This window comes from Sarcophilus harrisii, chromosome 2 (assembly GCF_902635505.1).
Source record: "Sarcophilus harrisii chromosome 2, mSarHar1.11, whole genome shotgun sequence".
NCBI classification, from domain to species: Eukaryota; Metazoa; Chordata; class Mammalia; order Dasyuromorphia; family Dasyuridae; genus Sarcophilus; species Sarcophilus harrisii.
The window spans coordinates 596,264,438-596,286,141 of NC_045427.1; the positions used below are offsets into that span (position 1 = coordinate 596,264,438).

Consider the following 21,704-nt stretch of genomic DNA (forward strand, 5'->3'; position numbering starts at 1 on the left):
ATACATCTAGCAAAGAAGAAAAATTTAAAGAATTAGGAGTGGATCCAGGAGTTGGTAGGAGTTGGTTGGAGTTGGTATGGAAATTTACCCTTCAGAAAATGGGACCACAGTGATGGAAGAATCTTCCATAGTGAGAAGGCTGTAGCGGTCTTTTCAATGACCAGAGGCATCATCAGGGCAGAGTTCTTGCAGGAAGTATCTTTCAAGTTAAGCTTTAAAAGATGGATAAGGCTTTAATAGGCAAAGAGAAGAAGGAGGGAATTCCTCAAAGGAGCACTAAGTTAAATAAGGAGATGTGACCGAGGTACATGTTTTCCCATAGATTAAATTCTATTATAAAGAATGAAAATCTCCAACAAAAAAATGACAAAACACTAGTCAATCACCCCATTACTATCAATGATATTTAGTATGACAATATTGCACTGTGATCTAGTGAAAAGAGTCCTAGAGACAGTTCAAATTCTGGACCCACTTCTGTTAGTGGACAACTAGGCAAGGGATCTCACCTTCCTGATTTTTGGCTTCTTCATCTGGAAAGCTGGAAAGTTGGACTAGATGACCTCTAATGTACCTTCCAAAATAAACATTTCATGTTTCTGTAATAATGTTCCCATACAAAAAAAAGCATTTGGATCATCCCTTGGACTTGGTTGCTATGGAAATTGCCCTGCACAGTTTATAAGGAAAAAGAATATTCTGAGGTTTCCCTTATCTTAGGGAGAATATCAAAGGATTTAAAATATAAATGTTTAGCTTATTTTATTGTTCTACTACATTTTTAGTTTCATTCTCCCTTAATGTATGGGAAGAGGGAGGCAGGATGGATTAAAAGTTAAGCAGACAAAAATGCCCTTATTTCTTTCACTTTTTTATACTCCCCCACCTCAGTACCCCTCAGTGGCAGTACATATGGGAGCTGTCCAACACCAGCACAGCTGAAGAAATAGCGGGGGAGGGATTCGGGAGGATTAAGCTGCTGTGTCCTGGCTTCAAGGTATACTCAGCTCATCGAGTGTGGCAAATTGCACAGACTCTTTAATCAGCTCAGCTTGAATATGGTTCCTTTGACCTGATTGGTATCTGGTTGTTGTTGACCTTCAGTTAGTTTTCTAATTCTCTGTTCTTCTGGATACTTTTGCTCTTGCTGCTCAGGATGTTTGCTTCCCCACAATCTGAACTCCTTCATGATTTATAGAATCACATAATTTCAGAATTTCAGATTTGAGAAGACTAGTTGTTTTGACATGTCCTTTGGCTCTATCCCCTTGAACTCAGCCTGTATCACCATGTACCTTACTGAGCTGACTTCCAGAGCCACATTACTTTTCCCACGATACTTCAGTCTTTGCCATGTGGGGCTCTTTAACACACTAATTCACTCTTCTCACTTTGGGCCTAATTCCCAGAAGGCAGTTGGAGAAATTACTAGTTACATATAAAGTCAGAATGCAAGTGAATATGCACATGTGCAGAACTTTGAGGTCCCTGATCCCCATGAAACTTATAGCTCAATAGATTATAATGAAGAGTGACAACATATACAAAAAAGGAATAGTAAAATCTCTCACAAATATATGAGAGATATGAACAAAGTTTCATGTGAGACTAAAGATGGGAAGGCTCAATACTAAATCGATGGATCATGGAAGTCTCCATAGGGGAGATCAGAAAAAAAATTCACTGTTGGAAGAGACTTCTGAGGCCCTCTGATTCAGTGGTATCCAAAGTGAAGGCTATAGTCTGACCCAAATGGGTATATCATCAACTAATCAGAGAATGGAAAGGTAGGTACCATTTTTCTAATGATAGCCATAACTATTTATGGAACTTTTGTCAAATACAATAATATTAACCCAATGCTTTTTCATTTCACCCCTTCCTCTTGTGCAAGGCCCCAACCTCTTCTTCCTGCTTCTGAGATAAATGATGGTCTCTCTGGACAGTTGTAATCTAATTAACCATGGTAGCAGCTGCATATGAACCATTAGGAGTCTCTCCTTCCATTCCCTTCTCCCCAGTACACCTATTTCCTATCCCTTAATCACCTTATTTATGGCTGTGTTAAGAGTCCTTTACTCAGAGGCAAGTGACCAGGAGTAAGAAGAGTTGTGCCTCTCTCCTTCTTCCCCCCCCCTACCTTTTTATTTAGGATAAGACAGAATGAGTCGTACAGGATAAGCAGCCATGGATGGATTATATTGTTAGCATGAATCTTACTGTATTATCTTCACCTCCCCCCCCCAAAAAAAACTTCTCTTTCCAAAATTTCCTGTTATTATCAAGGGTGCCACTATTCTTCCACATATACAAGTTTATAGCCTCAATATCATCTTCTATTCTTTACCTCACATCTCTAATCATTTGCCAAATCTTGTCATTTCTGCCATCATGATATCAGTTTCTTTATTTACTCGGCCACCAACCCCATTTTCTCATTACCTCATGCCTTTACTATTGCACTGGCCTCCTAGCTGGACTCACTGCTCCAAATTTTTCTTCTCTCCTCTTCATTTTCCATACAACTGCCAAAGTGATTTTCTCTAAAATGCAAATATCACCAGATCACTCAATAAATTTCAGTGGCTCCCTCATGACTTTTAGAATCAATTATTATTTCATCTTTAAATTTTGTGTATTTTACAAATGATTAATGTACATAACTATCAAAATATAATATTCTATGTTTGTAACTTGTAAATTACCAAATATAATTATTTTGCATAGTCAAAAGAATTTGGAAATGACTTATAGTTCAAACCACTCATGAAGAAGAACTCTCTCAAAAAATACCCCTCAAATGTTCTTTTGGCTTCTACTTGAATGTCCTCCTTGAAGAAGGAATACTATTCTCTTTTGGGATAGCTCTACTTTTTTTTCACAATTTAAAGTCCAAATTTTGCTTCTTTGAAGAAGATTAGGTCTGGGAAAAGGTAACTGAATTCGATGATTAGGAGGGCATTGATGATTCTACAGAAATTTGTTATAGGACATTAATGAGAACAGAAATCAAATGGGGCTTGAGAAGAGAGTGGGGAAGTAGTGGAATGAGTTGTAGACTGTCTTTAAGAGGTTTGGTTAGAGCGTAAAGAAGTTAGGTAGGAAGTATAGATAGGAAGGAATGGATTTTTATTTTAGCACTGGAAAGATCAATACATTTCTATAGGCACCTTAGAGGAGTCCATAGAGAGACAAAGATTGAAGATACATGATAAAATGTATTCATCTTAATTTTTATCTAAAGAAAAAAGGAATTTGTTTTCTATATCTTTGAATTACTCACCTTACCTCCTACCCTCAGTATAGTACAGTGCTGAACATACTAGGAGCTAAATAAGTATCTATTGGTTGGTTTAATTGTGTGCTTCTAAGTCAGTCATTTCTGTCTTTTCAGCTGACCCAGAAGCTCCCAGAATATGGTGTGTTCTTCTATCAAGTCTTCCAAGAGAAGAAAATGCCAGAGGCAGAGATGACCTTGGGGATTTGTGCCAAAGGCATAATTGTATATGAAGTAAAAAACAATAGTAGAATTGCAAGTTTACGTTTCCAGTGGCGAGAAATGGGAAAAATTTCCACTCAGGTCAGTCCAATTCAGAGGCTACAAATCATTTGCTCCCCTTTCCCCTTGTTGCCTGCTATTCATAGAAAATGGAAAACATAACCTTGAAGAGACCAAATTGTGTGTGTGTTTGTGTGCCATTCTTCTATATTATATGCTCTGGGGAATGCTGTCATTTTAATGCCTGGAGGATTAGGTTTTCCTTCTAGGTAAGGCTCTCTTAACTCTGGGAATCCATCAGTGTTGACAATGGTGGGTAGGTAGTCTAGACTGGGTTTTCAGGACTATTTTACCACTTTCCAGGCTTCTTATTTCTGTCTTCTTTTTTTTTTAAATTTTAATAGCTTTTTATTTACAATTTCTGTCTTCTTATATCCCCATTGGTATTAAAGGGTACCATATCTGACTAGTATTTCAACTAGTGCCAAGAAAGTTTTTATCAACACTATGGGATGTGACTTGTTCAGCTAAGTATTTATTTTATCTTCCTTTCTGCAAAACTACAATTAGTTTCTGAAACTCTCTTTTCTTTCTTCTTCCTCATTGTTTCTCCGTTTTCTTCCTACTTCTCCTCTTTTCCCTCCTTTTCTTTATTCTTTAATCATAGTTGATGACAACACGTATAGTGAATAGCATTCTGAGCTTGGTGTTGGGAGGACCTGGGTTAAAATTCCTGTATGACCATAAGCAAGTTATTTGATTGCTATGCCCCTCAAATTGTATATTTTTAAAATAAATGGATTTCTCTGAGATTCAGTTTTCTTATTTGTAAAATGGGAATAACCAATAACACCTATAGTATTTATCTCCCAGGATCACTGTAAAGCTCAACTGAGATATGTTGTACCCCAATTATGCAGGCCAGGTTTTGGTTGTTCTAATTATAATTGTCATTTACAAGTGTGTAGTATATGCTCTGAAATTTTAAAGCTTGATATATAAATGTTAAATTTTTTTCTTTCAATTTTTTAAAGTCAGTATTCTTTCAACTAACAAACTTGCTTAGTCTGCTTGCTAATGCATTTACCTCTCTCTATCTGTTCTTGTTTTCATTCTCTGTTCCCTAGGCTTACTGCTCAAGTGCCAGATCAGTGGGCTTCTTCTCTTCCCTGGGGATTGCTATTAGTTATGCCTAAATGATTATGAGCAAATTGGATTGAAGGAAAATTAAGTCAGTTCAGTTCACTCTGGCTTGCTTTACAGCAGAGATCCAGACCTGCTGCTTACATGGTTGGAGAGACAGTCTTGGGCATGTTAACTGAATGAAGTTTCCAAGCTCAGGATCATTTGTCTTAGTCCTGGAGGGATAATTGTAAAAATAGTTAGACACTCTTCATGAACCTGTGCTAGCTGAAATGAAATAGCTAGTAGAATTCAGTGAATTGAATGTGGATAAATCATTATTTGAAAGTAGTTTTTTTCTTTCCTTAGAGAAAGAAATTCACCATTGAAAGCAGCATCAGTGGTAAGAAACACACTTTCATTACTGACACTGGCAAGAAGTGTAAATATTTGCTGGATCTCTGCTCTGACCAGCACCGATTTAATGCACAGATGAGCTCTGGGCAGCTTTCCCAAGTTTTATCAGGTGAGTAATGTCATAGTCACAGTTCTATGGAAAATACTTCTAATATGACACACTCGTGGTTTTGTATGTAAATGCATCACTGGTGTTATGGCTTTATTTTTAGATGTTCCAGAGATCAATCATGACCCCTTATTATCAGTAGTGAAACTCTGAGCAAGACACATAGTGTCTCTGAACCTTTTCCCTCAACTGCAAAATGGAAATAATAAGTCTTATATTGCCCATTTTGTAAGATTGTTGAATGACTGTTGCCTTATCCTTAAAACTCTACATAAATGTGAGATATTATTTTTTGATGGGAAAATAGTCTAAGAAAAGTAGTAGAGGTGGTGACAAGCAATATAAAAGATTTTGAGCTGTAGAAGAAAACTTAGAGATCCAATTCAACTTCATTTTGTTTATATTCAATTTTTAATTTTATTGATATCTTTTATTTTTATTTATTTTAATTTCTACTTACATTCCTCCCTGTTTACCTACCCATACCATAGGTTATCCCTTATCAAAAAGAATTATAAAAAACAAATAAAGCTGATCAACAAAACTAAAGAAAACAGTTCAATTCTGTCATTTAGGTGGTTCAGTGGATAGAGGATTGGTAACTTGGAGTCAGGAATTGAGTTCAAACCCTTTTCCTTTCTTTTTCCTTTCTCTTACTGCTTGTGACTCCTTTCTTGACCATTTATCAGATGTGTAAATGATCTTGGCAGGTCACTTAACTTCTGTTTGTCTCAGGTTACTCATCTATAAAACAGGGATGCATAATAGTACCTACCTCTTAAGGTTTTTATGAAGATAAGATGAAATAATATTTTTTAAAATGCTCTATAAACAAAGTGTCATATAAATGGTAGTTGTTGTGATTATGATCCTATGATTAACCAAGTATGTAAATTTTTGTAACATTCCATACCTATAGTTCCTGATGTCTGCAAAGAAGAAATGGAGACCTACTTCCTAATCTATTCTCTCAGTTCAACTCTAGTCATTTTAATTAAATAAGATTCATTTTTAAAAAATGAGTTTTTTACTTCTGTGTTCAGGGTGATTTCCTGATTTGACTTACTTCCCTCTCTTAATTCATAAAATTCTTCCTATTCTTCTCTGAATTTTTATATTCATCATTTCTCATGGCATAATGATATTCCCTTATATTTATATAAAATTATCCCTTTCACATTGTGAGTCTCCCCACTATGGTTTTGACATATCGTGGTCTGGCATAAGAAATTAAATACGAATTTTGGGGGTTTTGCAGAAGTTGTGGATGATGTGCAAAGGCTAGCAGATGACACAAAGAAAGTTTAGAAAGACAGAAATGCTTAAAATATATGCATAGTGTTGTATTATATCAACATATTTTATCTTTTAATACATAATAATTCAGACTTCTTCTCTAGTACAAAGGGAAGGTCAAAAATTTTTACAAGGATTTTCCAGATCTCAAGGACTCCATGTTCCAAACCCCCATCATGTGGAAGAGATAACTATCCAAGAATTTGTTTAGCCCAAGAGTTTATAACATAGTGCCAATGGACCCAAGAAAGGAATAGATTTCAGAGAGTCTGTGAACTTGAATAGGAAAAAATTACACATTTATTTTCATTAACTTTTGGGTTCCTTTGTAGATATATATATATATATATATATATATATATATATATATATGTGTGTGTGTGTGTGTGTGTATGTGTATATATATATATATATGTGTGTGTGTGTGTGTGTGTGTGTATATATATATATATATATATATATATATATATATATATAATAAAAACATCATTCTGAGAAGGAGATCTTAAGTTTTACCACCCTGCTAAAGAAGTCTATGGCACACAGAAGGAAAAAAGTTCTCCTATATTATAGCCATTCCACAGGTTAATGAGCATCTACTTGTGTTCCACTTCTTTGTTACTTTAAAAAGTACTACTTTGAATATTTTGGCATGGCTAAGATCTTGCTAATTTTGATCTCCTTGGTGTATATGTTTAACAGTGTCTCTTTTTATTGATGATCAAATTGAGGTTCAGAGAGGGAAAAAAAATTTTCTTGAGATTATATAAGTAGGAGGGGGTAGCAGATATAGGATTTAAAATTCTATACTCTTTCCACTAAATCATGTTGCCTTTAAATGCAAAGGATTATACCAGTCTTGGCTGAAACAGAGGGTTTGTATAGGGATATAGAGGAAGATAAACTACAAACTTCTTTATGTAACGCCGAAGGCTTTCCAAAACATGTTCACAGGGTACTTTTAGCCTTATTTCAAATTATTTCAATTCACAAACTCCTCAGAATAGTTAAACTTGATCACTATTATTCCAAGAATTCAATATTCCATCTACAATCTCTGCAGTTGACCAGCCATCTGGCATGCCTGGAATATGTTCACTTCCTATCTGTGCCTTTGGGAATTCCCTATTTTCCTTTAAAGTACATCTTAGGTACTAGGATCTCTATGAAATCTCTCATCCATTCCCATCCCTAGTCATCTCCTTTTCCTTAACTTTTCTTTTATTACATGGACATGTTTTATCCACATGTGTGTGCTTTGTTGCCCAGATAGAATATGAACTACTTGAAAGAAATGGTTTTTATGTATTTCGTCTTCCCAAAATACATGGGTATTATATTTTTCATTATGTGTATTTAATAATAATATATGTGTATATTAATAATAATATTAATTAAATTATATTCCATAGAAGATTAAAAAGATTGGGGCCAGATTCTTAAAAGTCCTTGAACATATGACAAAGGAGTTTAAACTTTATTCTGAAAGCAAGAGGGGGGCCACTGGAGAATTATGAGCAAAGAGTGACATGATTCAAGTTGCATTTTAGGGAGATTAACCAGCCTTTTCTTTGTAGAGGATTTTCAGATACCTTACTCCACAATAATTAACCTATACTTTCTCAAAGAAGATTATTAAGGTTCTTAAAATCAGGCTATGTGAAAGAGTATTAGGGGAATGGGGCAGTAAGATAGAAATGAATGACTGCATAGTAGATGATTTTTTTTCTTTGAAGGAAAACAAAGCAAAGCAAAATTATGTCTTCTCTCGATGTGATTGCATTTCCTGTAGCTGATGTCAAACTTTAGCCAAATCCTTTCATATGACATGTGAAGAAACATGTTAGAGTGAATAACATATTGGACCTAGACTTAAAAGAACTATATTGGGATCCCTATTTTACTACTTTTTATTGCTGTGTTCTTGACAAGTTGTATAATATTTCTAGCCCTCAGTTTCCTCATTTATAAAAATGACAAGGTGAGACCATATTGTTTTTGTATATCCCAGTCAGAATAAAATGGACATGACAAGTACAAGAGCTATCTAAAAAGAAAAATACACACAAGTTGGAGACCAATTAGATATGGGAGAGAAAAGATGGGAAAGAAGTCACAGAAGAGTTGGTAAGGCAGGAGGGAGGAATGGAGTTGATTTGAGATGGAGAAATGATGTTATGTTATAAATATGTTGAGTTCAGAATGTAGTTAGGGCAATTTGATGACCATCAAGTAGTTGGAAAAAAGGAGTGGAACTTAAAAGCAGGATTAGAATTAAGCAAAGATGTTAGGACTAGAGATACAGATCTAGATCTCTAGAGGTAAAGTTATGAATATGGATGAGATTGTCAAGAGAGAGAATACAAAGAAAGTACAGAATATTGGGAAATATGGGGGCAAATGTATGCCTGGCAAATAGTGGGTGCTCAATAGATGTGTATTGAATTTCATCATAAAGTACCTTCTAATTAGAAATATGTGATGTTGGGGGGCAGGATAAATTTAGGGAAAGCATTTCAGATTCATATGACTATTTGATCAAACAAAATACATGAAGCATTATTAAATATTTAGGTTGAACTAAATTTCTTCATATCCCTGGAATTTTCTGCATTGGAAGAGTGGAATCTATTTGCTATGTTTGTGTTAAATCTAAAAGAGAGGTGACTGTTGATTATTGATTAAAAAATAGAAAAGGGACATGTCTTCAGAAAAATTTGGGCTCTTAATCTCGGCCTCTAATTCCAAGAAATACATGACCATGAAGTTAACAATTCAGAGTGTTTTCATAATCATATGTACTTATGTGAAGTTGAAATCTGCCATATTTCTTCATTTTGTTCCCTACCCACAGTAACTGATTTTTTTCTCTGTGATTTAACTCTGCCCAAAGAACATCCAGTACTTGGTTTAACAAATTTAGGTGTTCATCTCTTGCATTCAGAGGCCATATCTTTTATTTTTGAGAATCTCCTGGAGTATTCAGAAGCGACTGGCACATAGGTATTTAATAAAAGTGTTTTATTTTATAAATACTTTTTATGTTTAAATACATAAAATTCATATTTTATATATGTAATATATAAATATATTATACACATTTTATATTATATATAAATATTAGGTATTTAATAAATATTTTAAAATGTTGATGCAAGATGAGAGATCCCTCATTAGACTAAAAAGAGAGAATCAAACCAAACCAGAAGCCTTTGATTTTCCAATATAAGAACATTGACAATGGCCTTGAGTGGATGTGTAAGCAATCCATGTTGTGAAACTTGGATGTCCTTTATTTCAACAGATGCATACTACAGCCTCAATGTAAAGCTAAATGGAATTTTAACTACAGATACCTGAGAAAATAGATAATTTTTTAGTTGTACACACACACAGAAAACATGTACCATTTGTTACCTTTATAATAGACACTAGTTTGTGGAAAGAAGAGGACTAGAATTAGAATCAGATGAACTTGGTTCAAATCCTGGCATTGCTACTTACTAATCATGTGATAGATAGACAAGTATCCTTCATCTCCCTAAGTCTCAGTTTCCTCATTTGTAAAATCAAGGAGCTGGCTTAGATGATTTCTGACATCCCTTCCAGAACTAAACTGATGGCATTCACACATTTACATTTAACTTTATACCTCATATAACTTTAACCTCACATGTCAAAATGCTGGCACTTTTTAATTTTCCTATTATCGTGGAGAACAGATGGCCTGAATTCAACAATCACTTTTTCTTTTTTTAGAAATGCAAACATAGCTTTGGATACAGCAAAGAGTCTCTAGCAGCCTAAATTTTTAGTAAGATACAGCAGATAGAATGGAATTAATATTAATTATTATTTCTCCCCCTCTCTCCCTCCTTTCTTCCCTCCTTCCTTCCCTCTTTTTCTCTCCTTTTCTTTCCTTTCTTTCTCAAACCCAGAAGATAATCAGCTCATGCAAATGTTCAAATCAGATTCTGCAAATGTGCCCCAACAAGAGTGTCTCCCTCTGATTCAGAGACTGTCCTGTTCAGAAAATATGTTCCTTGGATCTAACCTAGAAAAAACATCTGGAAGGCTGTTGGGCAAATCATGTGATAGCTTCAATGTAGAAAATGGTCATAGGACTGGAGATGAAAGCAACCAAGACAGGTGGGTTTCATCAGTCATTCATCTACTACCAAATTACAATTATGATGTCACACATAGCCTTGGATTTATTCAGAACACCTTGATTTGAATGTCAGCTCTGTGTGACCTTAGAAAAATCAATTTATTTGATGTACTGTATCTATACCTATCTACATTATATTAAGGGGGCAGACTGATATCTAACCTTCCAGTTATAATCCCTTTGATCCTATTAAATTATTTAAGTACATTTGGAGTGACTCAAGAAAATAATGAAAACAACAACAAATATTTATTGTGAATTTACTATGTATAAGGTTGATGAAATTGGGCACCAAATGATGAGGTTGGGCATCAAATGATCAGATCAGAGTAGCAATTCCTAGTTCGAATATGAGGTGCAAAACACAAGGCACACGTGAAGAATTCACAATGGCATTCTCTTTGCCAAAAGATATCTTTATGTACCAGAAGAGTTTATGGACAAAATAGACTTAAATAGACACTGGGAATAGTAAATATGAAATAGATTTGGGAGAGCCCATAGTTAGTGAGGAAAGGGGTTTTAATAATTAAACAATGGAAAAGACAAGTTCCTATGGAACTCACAATTACCCAGGAGAAAGGTAATGTGTTATGAGATGGGATATGCCATTGACTGGCAGGATAAATCCACAGAGGAGTTTAGTATTCTAAAAGAATTCGTTAAGGCAGAATGCTGTCGAGGGATAATTCCCAAAGGGATTCAGCAAAGATGGCATAGACCATGGGCAGATTTATAGAGTAAATTTAGCCTGGGAGTTTGACATCATAACTTGACATAGTAAGGTGGGGATATCCCAAGACTTCTACAAACACAGAATTATAAGACTGAGCAGATCCCCATTAATGCCCTTCCCTGGTTGTCTCAGGGGATATTATAATCTTATCAGTACTTAAGTCTCTCTCTGTCAACTCTACCTAGTTACCCAGAACCTCACCTAGGTGCTGGGGATGCAAAAATAAAATTAAATCAAATCCTTGTCTTCAGGAAACTTGCATTTGGGGGGATGGTAATGGAGAGCATTTAGCACTCGTATAAAAGCATATATATATATACTATATAAACATATATATATCACATATATATATGCATATTCAATATATTTAAAGGGAATTTAAAGAGGGAAGAAAATTAACAAATGGGAGGATTAGGAAAAACCTCAGAAAGGATGTAGTCCTAGAGCTGTCTTGAAACAAGCTAGGAATTCAAAGAGATTTAGATGAGGAGTGAGTACATTCTAGTCCTGGAGGACTAACTGTGCAAAAACAGAGATAGGAGATGAAGGGGGAAAGCTAGTAGGACAACTTGCTTAGAACTGAGAGAGAATTCTTTTAGTAGAGTAATAAGAAACAATATTATAAAGGTTGTTGGCAAACAGATTTTGGAAGGCCTTAAATGCCAAGGCTAGAGGAAGTGTAAACTCCCTAGGAAACTGTCAGTTTTTTTTCTTTCAATCATTTAAATTTAGAGACTGTGGAAGCAAAGCATTTGCTTTTCTTAACTGTGTTTTTGGAAACAAAAGTCTCCTTTGTTGAACTGATTAAGTGTGAACCAATTTATCTGAGCTGGTAAGCTAAAACTCTTGGCACTAAGTCTGAAAATATTAATGGTTTGTATCCTATTCAAAAGAAACAAGAAGCATAATTTCCTATACTTATTCTTTTAGAATATTAAGTTTTAAGGAGATAACAGGGGTTTTTTTTGGTACTCTGATTCTTAGGGAAATTTGGCTGGAGGTCCTCCAAGCCAGAACTTAGATAAGAAGAAAACTGTGAAATTTAGGAGTCAGGATCCCCATCAAAGTGTCAGTCTTTCATTGTCAGACACTTACAAATAGTCCATTAAAAATTTAATTTTGGAGAGAGAATTAATTCATTTACTCAATAAATATTTATTAAATTGGCCACCAAACCTCACTTGGTCATTATTTGGATTTTGATGGGTCAAAATGAGTATAAATAGCAATTGTTCCTATTTTAGCCAAAGATAAGGAAGTTCTTTCCCTCTCAGATTGATTTTTTTATTATAGCTTTTTATTTACAAAACATATGCATGGGTAATTTTTCAACATTGATCCTTGTAAATCTTTCTGTTCCAAATTTTCCCCTCCTCCTCACTCCCTTCCCTAGATGGCAGGTATTCCAATATATGTTAAAATATATGTTAAATCCAACATATGTATGCATATTCATACAGTTATCTTTCTGCATAAGAAAAATTGAATCTAGAAAGAAAAAACATCTTAGAAGGAAAACAAAAATGCAAACAAACAACAACAAAAAGAGTAAAAATGCTATGTTGTGATCCACACTCAGTTCCCATAGTCTTCTTTCTGGGTGTAGTTGGCTCTCTTCATCACTGAACGATTGGAACTGGTTTGAATCATCATTGTTGAAGAGAACAACGTCCATCAGAACTAATCTTTGTATAGTCTTGTTACTGTGTACAATGATCTCCTGGTTCTGTTCATTTCACTCAGCATCAGTTCGTGTAAGTCTCTCCAGGCCTTTCTGAAATCATCCTGTTGGTCATTTCTTACAGAACTATTGTTATTATTTTATATTATTATATTCCATAATATTCATATACTACAATTTATTCAGCCATTCTCCAATTGATGGGCATCCACTCAGTTTCCAGTTTCTGGCCACTACAAAAAGGGCTGCCACAAACATTCTTGCACATACAGGTCCCTTTCCCTTCTTTAGTATCTCTTTGGGATATAAGCCCAGTAGAAACACTGCTGGATCAAAGGGTATGCACAGTTTGATAACTTTTTGAACATAGTTCCAAATTGCTCTCCAGAATGGTTGGATGTATTAGTTCCACCAACAATGCATCAGTGTCCCAATTTTCCTGCATCCCCTCCAGTATTCATCATTATCTTTTCCTATCATCTTAGCCAATCTGACAGATGTGTAGTGGTACCTAGAGTTGTCTTAATTTGTATTTCTCTGATCAATAGTGATTTGGAGCACCTTTTCCTATGACTAGAAATAGTTTCAATTTCTTCATCTGAAAATTCTCTGTTCATATTCTTTGGCCATTTATCAATTGTACAATGACTTGATTTCTTATAAATTTGAGTCAATTCTCTATATATTTTGGAAATAAGGCCTTTACTCAGATTGATTTTTTAAAAAATATACAAAAGAAACTGTTCTCTCCCACTTTTCTTACTCAACCTTAATCACTGGATAGATCTTGCCTCAGACAATCTGAGACTTGGGAAAGAACTTAGCTTAAAAAGGCCAAGATTTCTCACTGCGTCCAGGACCATCTCTGGTAGGCCTAATCTATGTCTTGCCACTGGATCCAGATGGCTTTGGGGGAGAGAGTGGGGCTGATGAGTTTTCACAGTCCTGCCTCATTTAAATCCAATTCATTTTCAAGGCCACACATAACCTTCTTGATATCATTGTTCTACTTTGAGAATGAAGGACAAACAACAATTATATGTGTTGGGTAGTGGGGTGACATGATGGAAAGAGCCCTGTGCTTGGGAAACAAAAGAGTCATCTTCATGAGTTTAAATCCTCTCTTAGACTTACTAGCTGTGCAACTGTTTGAAAGGGTTTCAGAGACCCCAGGATTCTCTGGACCATAACCTTGAGAACCATTGGTCTAAACAAAGAGTTCTAGTCATTCAGACAGGAATAGATTGTTTCTATTGGGATAATCAGGGGAGGTTTCTGAGTACATTTGTTCTGGGTATTGAAGGATAAGAAGGATTTCAAAAAGCAGAGATGAGGAGTATTCCATGTGGAAAGAGTAGAAAGAACACAAGCTAGAGATAGAAAAAGAAAGAACTCACTGTGACCTTTATCTTTTTCATTCATGATGTTGGACATCCATTAATGCAGTCTGAGATCATATGTGGTTTTTGTTTATTTATTTGTTTTGGCTCCTATGTAATCATCATCCTGCTGAATTTTCTATTCCATCCTCAGATGATTTTTATACGAACAACTATATAGCTCTCCCTCCCCCATTATGAACTTATGCTACTGATTTTTTTGAACTCAGGTATAATATTTTATAATTATATCTATAACATTTCATCCTATTAGATTTGGTCCACCATTCTTTTTATATCATTCTAAATATGTCATCAGCTTGTTAACTATTCTTCCAGTTTCATACTACTGTAAATTTGATAGACATGGCATTTATGTCCCTATTCAAGTCATGAATCCAAATGTTCAAATAGAACAAGGCTAAGGACAACACCCTGAGGGGACCTGCCTTCAAGGTCACATCAATCCATCAATTCTTGCTCTTGGGATATTGTCATTCATAAAATTCTGAATTCTCTCGACACTACAACTTTCTAGCATATACCTCACATAGGTGGTTAGACCAGGTCTCAGTTTCCAGAGAAAAATTTTGGAGACATTTAGAAAAAAAAAAGTCATTTTTTTTCTACTAACAGTTGACACTAAAGACTTTTTTTTTTGTCAAGCCTTCTGTATATGCTTTTTTTGTGCATTTATAATTGGTGTTTTAAAATGGTGCTAATTATTTGTATATTATAGATCATCCCATTTGTAAAGAGATTTGACTATTTTTAAAACTAAGCCTTCTCTTTTCTATAAAATAGCTTTAAGCCCTCACAGCCATAAGTTATCTCCAAAGAACCTGCAGTCCTAAGCATTAAGATCTCTATTTCACTTTTCTAACTAGGTAGTATTGTATTATGGAAAAAGTCACAAGTTGGAGTCAGGAGCCCTGGATTCAAATTCTGGTTTCAAAGTCCTCTGTATGAAGACAGGCAAGGTACTTAATATCTCTAAGCCTCAGTTATTTTTATTTGTCAATCAAGCAATAAACATTTATTAAGTGCCTTATATGCCAGACATTCTGCTACACTATTTTTCCCTGAAGATTGTTTTAGGGAAAATGCTTTATAAACTTTAAAGCACTATTGAAATAAGAATGAATGGAATTGATAATCATCATAGTCACTCTGTGAATTGGTAATAAGTTTTGCTTCAGCCTCTCTTTCTTATAAGGTTCTTGAATCAACAAGTATTTATTAAGCTGCTACTTTATGCCAGACACTAGTTGGGGCTAAGGATATAAATACAATGAATTTAACAACCCTGCTCTTGACTGTGTATCAAGGGCTATAAAACTGTACCTACCCTTTTATTCAGCAATACCACTGCTAAGTCTGTAAAGTAAAGAAATTTTTTTTTAAAAAAAGAGGAATGATCCTATTTGTACAATGGTATTTATAGCAGCTTTTTTGTGGGGGCAAAGAACTGGAAATTGAGGGAATGCCAATCAATCAGGGAATGGCTGAACTAGTTGTGGTATATGATTGTGATGGAATAATATTGAATAATGTGACAAGGCAGACTGATTTTAGAAAAACCTGGAAAAACTTACTGATGCAAAGTGAAATAAGGAAAATCAGGAGAATATTGTACATAGCAATAGCAATATTGTATATACTTGTGAATGACTTAGCTCTTCTCAGAAATATAATAATCCAAGATAATCCCAAAGAACTCATGATGAAAAATGCTATCTTCCTTCAGAGAAAGAACTGATGGAGTTTGAATATGGCCCAAAACATATTTTTTTTCATTTTTCTTTTTTATTCTTTTTGTTTGTTTTGAGTTTTCTACAAAATGACTAACATGGAAATTATTTTAACATGATTGTATATTTATAACCTATATCAAAATGCTTGCCATCTTAGAGAAGAGGGAGAAGAGGGAGGAAAAGAATTTGGAACTCAAACTAAAAATAAGAAGGTTAAACATCATTTTTACATGCAATTAGGGGAAATATTATTTTTTTGTATTTTATTTATTTGATATTTTCCCCCAGTTATATTTAAAACAAATTTTTATATTTGTTTTTATAATTTTTGAGTTCTAGATTCTCTCCTCTATCCCCACCCACGATTAAGAAACCATATGTGAAATTATGCAAAACATTTCCATAAAAGTCAAGTTGTGAAAGAAAATATAGATTACCCACCCTAATGAAATTAAAAACCCTCAAGCAAAATTAAGTTTAAAAAGAGAGCAATAGAAAGAGAAAGAGAGAATGCTTCGATCTGTATTCAGACACAATCAGTTTCTTCTCTGGGTATGGATAAGACTTTCCATCATAAGCCCTTCAGAGTAGTTATGGATCACTGTACTGCTGAGAGTAACAAAGTCATTTACAGTTGGTCCTCCCAGTACATAGCTATTACTTTGTATACAGTATATTTCATTTTGCTTGAGTTCATGGAAGACTTTCCAGGTTATTTTTTCTTTCTGAGAGCATCCTGCTCATCATGGAGGAAAATATTATTAAAAAAAAATTCAGATCACAATTGACCCTCACATTCATCAAAACAACACCATGAAAAAGCAACAAAACAACAATCCAATCCCTGCTCTTAAAGAGCTTACATTAATATAGAGAAGGCAAGCAATTTTTTCCTTATTGGTCAAAATTAGATTCAGAACAATTCCTTTCACTGCTTCTACTACAATTTGTAAATGAAGTAAAGAATTTGTTAACTACTCAACTTTTAATGAACATATTGCCAATAATTTTCTCCCTTCTTCACTTTTAGTTTCTCTCTCTCTCTTAAGCAGATTAACTGTTTTTCAGGTAAATATATTCTTTCTGGTCCTTATTCGATGTACTCTCTCTCTCTGGCAAAGAAGCTTTTATTTCTGTTTCTTTAGCCACATATAGAAAGCAGAATCCTGTTCTTCAATAACATTTTATTTAGTCAAACTGTTCCCCGTTTCCCTCTCTTCTAATTTTCTTACAACAAATCTGCAGATGTGGGTGGCAGTTGTCAGAATTGATGAATCTTGAGAATCTTTCCATCACACTCTAGATGATTGCCACAGGAAGAAAGTTCATGTGCTGAATAGTCATGTCAGACCCAGGGCAGGTTTCATCTCAGTTCTTAAGTAGGAAGTTGGGGCTTGCCAAGATACTTGACACAGCTCAGTTGAACTGACTCATGTGACTGTGAGATAAGTTTTTGTCCTGTAAGCATGGGTTACATCTTCTGCTTGGCAGTCCATCAGATGCCTGAAGATAGCCATCATGACCCTACTTGTCAAGTTGTCTCTTCTTTAGGCTAAACATCCTCATCCTTCAACCAGCTCTTCAAACACAAGGTGACAGTTATAACTATCTTACCCTCAAGTCTTCTCTTTTTTTCAGGCTAAATATCTTCAGTTCCTCTAACTCACGGATTCTTAACCTTTTGTGTCATGAGCCCCTTTGGCAGTTTGATAAATAATATGGACCCCTTTTCAGAATAATGTTTTTAAATAATTGAAGCAAATACTTAATTTCACTTAGAAGTAATTAAAAACAAAGTTGTGAATTTCCAAATCCATACTCTCTAACATCTGCCCATGTACCTGGGTACTCTAACTCATCCTCACATGGGATGAACTCAAGTGCTTTTATCATTCCAATTGCCCTCTTCAGAAGCTCTCCAGCTTACCAAGGTCCTTCCAAAATGTGGCCTCAATAACTGAACATAACACTTAGGATGCAGTTTGATGTGGGTGAGTGAGTACTTCAGGATTATCACCTGTGTTCTGGAAATCATCTCTCTTACTTCATCTTAAGCCCACGTTAGTTTTTTTGGCTGACAAACCATACTGTTGACTCATATTGAGTTTGCAATATGCTAAATGCCACAGATTGGTCTTTTTTAAAAAAAATAAATTATTGGTTATTTTTTTCTTTTTAGTCTTGTTCATATGATATTTAGCTTACCAAGTTCTAGTCTACCATGATGTTTTTGAATCCTGACTGTCATACTGTGTCCCACTTATCTCTTTCAATTTTATGATTTCTACAGATATGATAAACCTGCCTTCTATTCCTTTATCCAGGTCACTGGTAAAAATACTACACAATATATATAGCTAAGCAAAGATCCCTGGGATATACTTCTGGAAAGCTCTTTTTTTTGTGGTGCTATTGAATTCTTAATAACTATTTTTTGGTTCTGGCTGTTTTTTTCCTTCCCCTTCTTTCTCCTTCCCTCTCCTCTTTTCTTTCTGTTTCTATCTTATTTTCTTTCCCTCTGGCAGAGCTCTGAGTCTCTTCCTTTTTTCTCTGTAGATGCTAGAAATAATAAGGAACCATTTTCATTGGGACCATGCAATATCTCCCTAGAGTAGAAGTCCTGACATGGTTGGTTCTAATACTTTAAAATGATATTTTCTTGCTGCTCATTAATGTGGAATTAAAGTCTTGAGAAATGACAGTGAACTTTGAGAGTTGAGAAATAAAAAAGAATATTCATTCAGCCAGCCAGCCAGCCATCTAGAAGGAATTCTCATACAGCAGTCTCCAGAAATGATCCAGGTATCATCAGCTTCCCCCCTGTTTTGCAATTGTCATTCCTAGCATTTCTATAAGATTTTTCAAATATTTATCTGTCAGTTGGCAGATTGATACTCCAGCCTTATAGATTAATTAATCATCTCTTGAATGCATATCAGACACATTAACACTTTCTGTGGAAAAGAATATTATTCAGTCAACTGAAACTACTATTTACTAGTTGCTCCCTTGAAACTTAGAGACCCTCAGGCACATTCCCAGCAATCCTGTGTAATCTGATTCATAAGAAATGATATGGCCTCCTTTTGGAGGTATGCTGAAAGTTAAATGGAAATTCAACATTCCTTTTAAGGAACAATCAGCTAACAATCCTTGAGAAATCCATGAGAAACAGAGATAACCCTATAAAGTAGGTACCATTTTCATCCTCATTCCTTTTACAGGTGAAGAAACTGAGACTGAGAAAAATTAATAACTTGCTCAAAGTCAGCCAAAGGCAGGATTTAAACTCAAATCTTCTTGATCCTAAGTCCAGATTTACTGTATCACCTTTCCACAACCATTGTGGAGATAATGGTAATATATTTTCCTGGAGGTCTGTTTTTAGCTAAAAAAAAAGTCTAATAGCATCTCTTTTTATATTAGCTTTTTGTTTTCAAAATATATGCAAAGATAGTTTTCAATATTCACCCTTGAAAAACCCTGTGTTCCAAATATCTCCCCTTCCTGCTATCCCTTCCCCTCAACAGCAAGCGATTCAATATATGTTAAATATCTACAATTCTTCTATACATATTTCCACATTTATCATAACAGCATCTATTAAAAGAATACTTAATTATCCCAGTGCATGTAAAGTAAGGATAGCCATGTATTGAAATGAATAAAGTGATGAAATTTGATTCAGGAAGACTTGAGTTCAAATATGTCTCATTCATTTAAATGTGTGATCCTGGCAAATGAACTTTTCTTAGTTTCAATGTCCCCATCTGTAAAATTCAAACAATAATAGTATCTGTGAGGATCAAATGAGATAACACATGTAAAATTCTTTTGAAAACCTTAAAGATTTTTGTAAATTCTGATATTTATAAATTATTTTTATGATGTACATAATCTTTCCAACCATATAGGCAATAATTCACCCATGACCATCCATAGTGTGGGAGTATTTCCATTCCCCAAAATCAAAACAATGGGTGTACCCATTATGGAAATAATCTTCTTTGAGGGTTATATTATAATTTTGGTGGGGAAGGGACAAACTAAAATGGTAATAGAATTGGGAAAAACCCCATTTTAATCTTGAAGCTACATTTTCATTTAAGGAAATATTTGATTCTTGTTGGTAATTTATTGTTGTTTGTCCTTGAGCAGGACCATGACATCAGGGAGGGGGGTCATGACCTGTAAGTAAATTGGATTTCAGTGAGAGAGGGCTGGGCAAGGTCACCTGCTTTACTTTCCCCTCCAGAGCCATCTGGGTCACTGAAAATGGCCTGGATGCAACAGGAGACTTTGGTATTTTAAAGCTAAGATTAGGGTTTAGGTAGCAGTTGAGGTAAAGAATCTTCTCTTTCACGTAGTTACCCCCCCAAAAAAAAAAATCTAAATAAATGAATCTGGGAGAGGAAGATCCTCAGGTTTCTGGCCAAAGCAGAAATATTTACATTCAATTTGAGTCAATCAGGACCTAAGCAATAACCAAATGGGGTTTAGACTAGAACCTATTGGTGGCCAATGAGAATCCGATTGGTTTTTTAAGATTCTTGGTGAAAGCAGTTCTGCATATAAGGCATTTAAGTTTTAGTCTAGAATTCCTCAGGGGTCTATTGGTCACACAATTGTCTCAAAACTCAATGTAGTATTCACCATTTTGAGCTCTGGGTGGTGATGTTAAAGGGCTTAAAAAACACTTTGAGGTTTTTCTTAACTTATAATTGAATTAGATCATTGTACAGTTGTCTCATCTCTACACTGTATTTCATGACTTTAATTCCTTAATAATTAGAGAAAGCAATCATTCTTTTTAGGTAATTTGAAGCTGTTAGGGAAAAAAATAAGAAATAGATTTAGCTAGCAACAAGTTGAGACTGGGTGAATATTATAGATGCCAAAAAATGTTTGGAGAGACTAAGAAATAAAAGGTTATCATGGGCATTTCATTGAGCTTTAGGCCAGTTCAATAAATTTTTTCTCTTCTCTCTCAGTTTAATAATTACTTTCTTTATAAAGAAAGGTTTGGTTGGTTTAATGTCCATTCTAATCTGTTTAAGCTAACCTTAGTTGAATGATAGCGACTTATATTTTTCATTGTATTGAATTTTTTTTAAACTATGGAGGGGAGAAAAATCAGTCTCTCAACTTCATTAGGCAGAGCTCTCAATTTCACAATTAGAAATATCAAGGACTTCCTATAAGAGTTTCACTTCTTGTGGTGTCTTTTCTTATTGCAGCCTTTCCTTTGGATCGTCACAGTCAGAGACATGTTCTTATATAACTGAAAACCAAAGAATGTGCCTGCCAGCTCAGCTGGCACAAAATATTCTCTTTGGTAAGTATGTGAAGGCCAAGTGCTCCACAGAAAAGGGTGGGCTTTGGTTCAGAGAGAACTACATGTTCAGCCTTTTAACTATTGTCTCGAGATTAATGAATTTTAAATTCCCAAATGGTGTTTGCTAATTTTATTTTTAAACTCCTCATGGTTGGGAGAAATTTCAGCTTCCATCCCTTAAGCTGTCATGATAGATTGTGCCTAG

General features: G+C 34.8%; 1 protein-coding gene across 1 annotated transcript in view; it reads left to right on the top strand.

Moving 5' to 3' along the window:
* Positions 1-21,704, top strand: part of FRMPD2 (FERM and PDZ domain containing 2) — a 319,487-nt gene that overhangs the window by 93,024 nt on the left and 204,759 nt on the right. The window contains exons 14-17 of the mRNA XM_031949366.1: positions 3,395-3,580; positions 4,991-5,147; positions 10,382-10,592; positions 21,402-21,499. Of these exons, the coding sequence (XP_031805226.1) occupies positions 3,395-3,580; positions 4,991-5,147; positions 10,382-10,592; positions 21,402-21,499 (652 nt within the window). The remainder of the gene's footprint in view (positions 1-3,394; positions 3,581-4,990; positions 5,148-10,381; positions 10,593-21,401; positions 21,500-21,704) is intronic.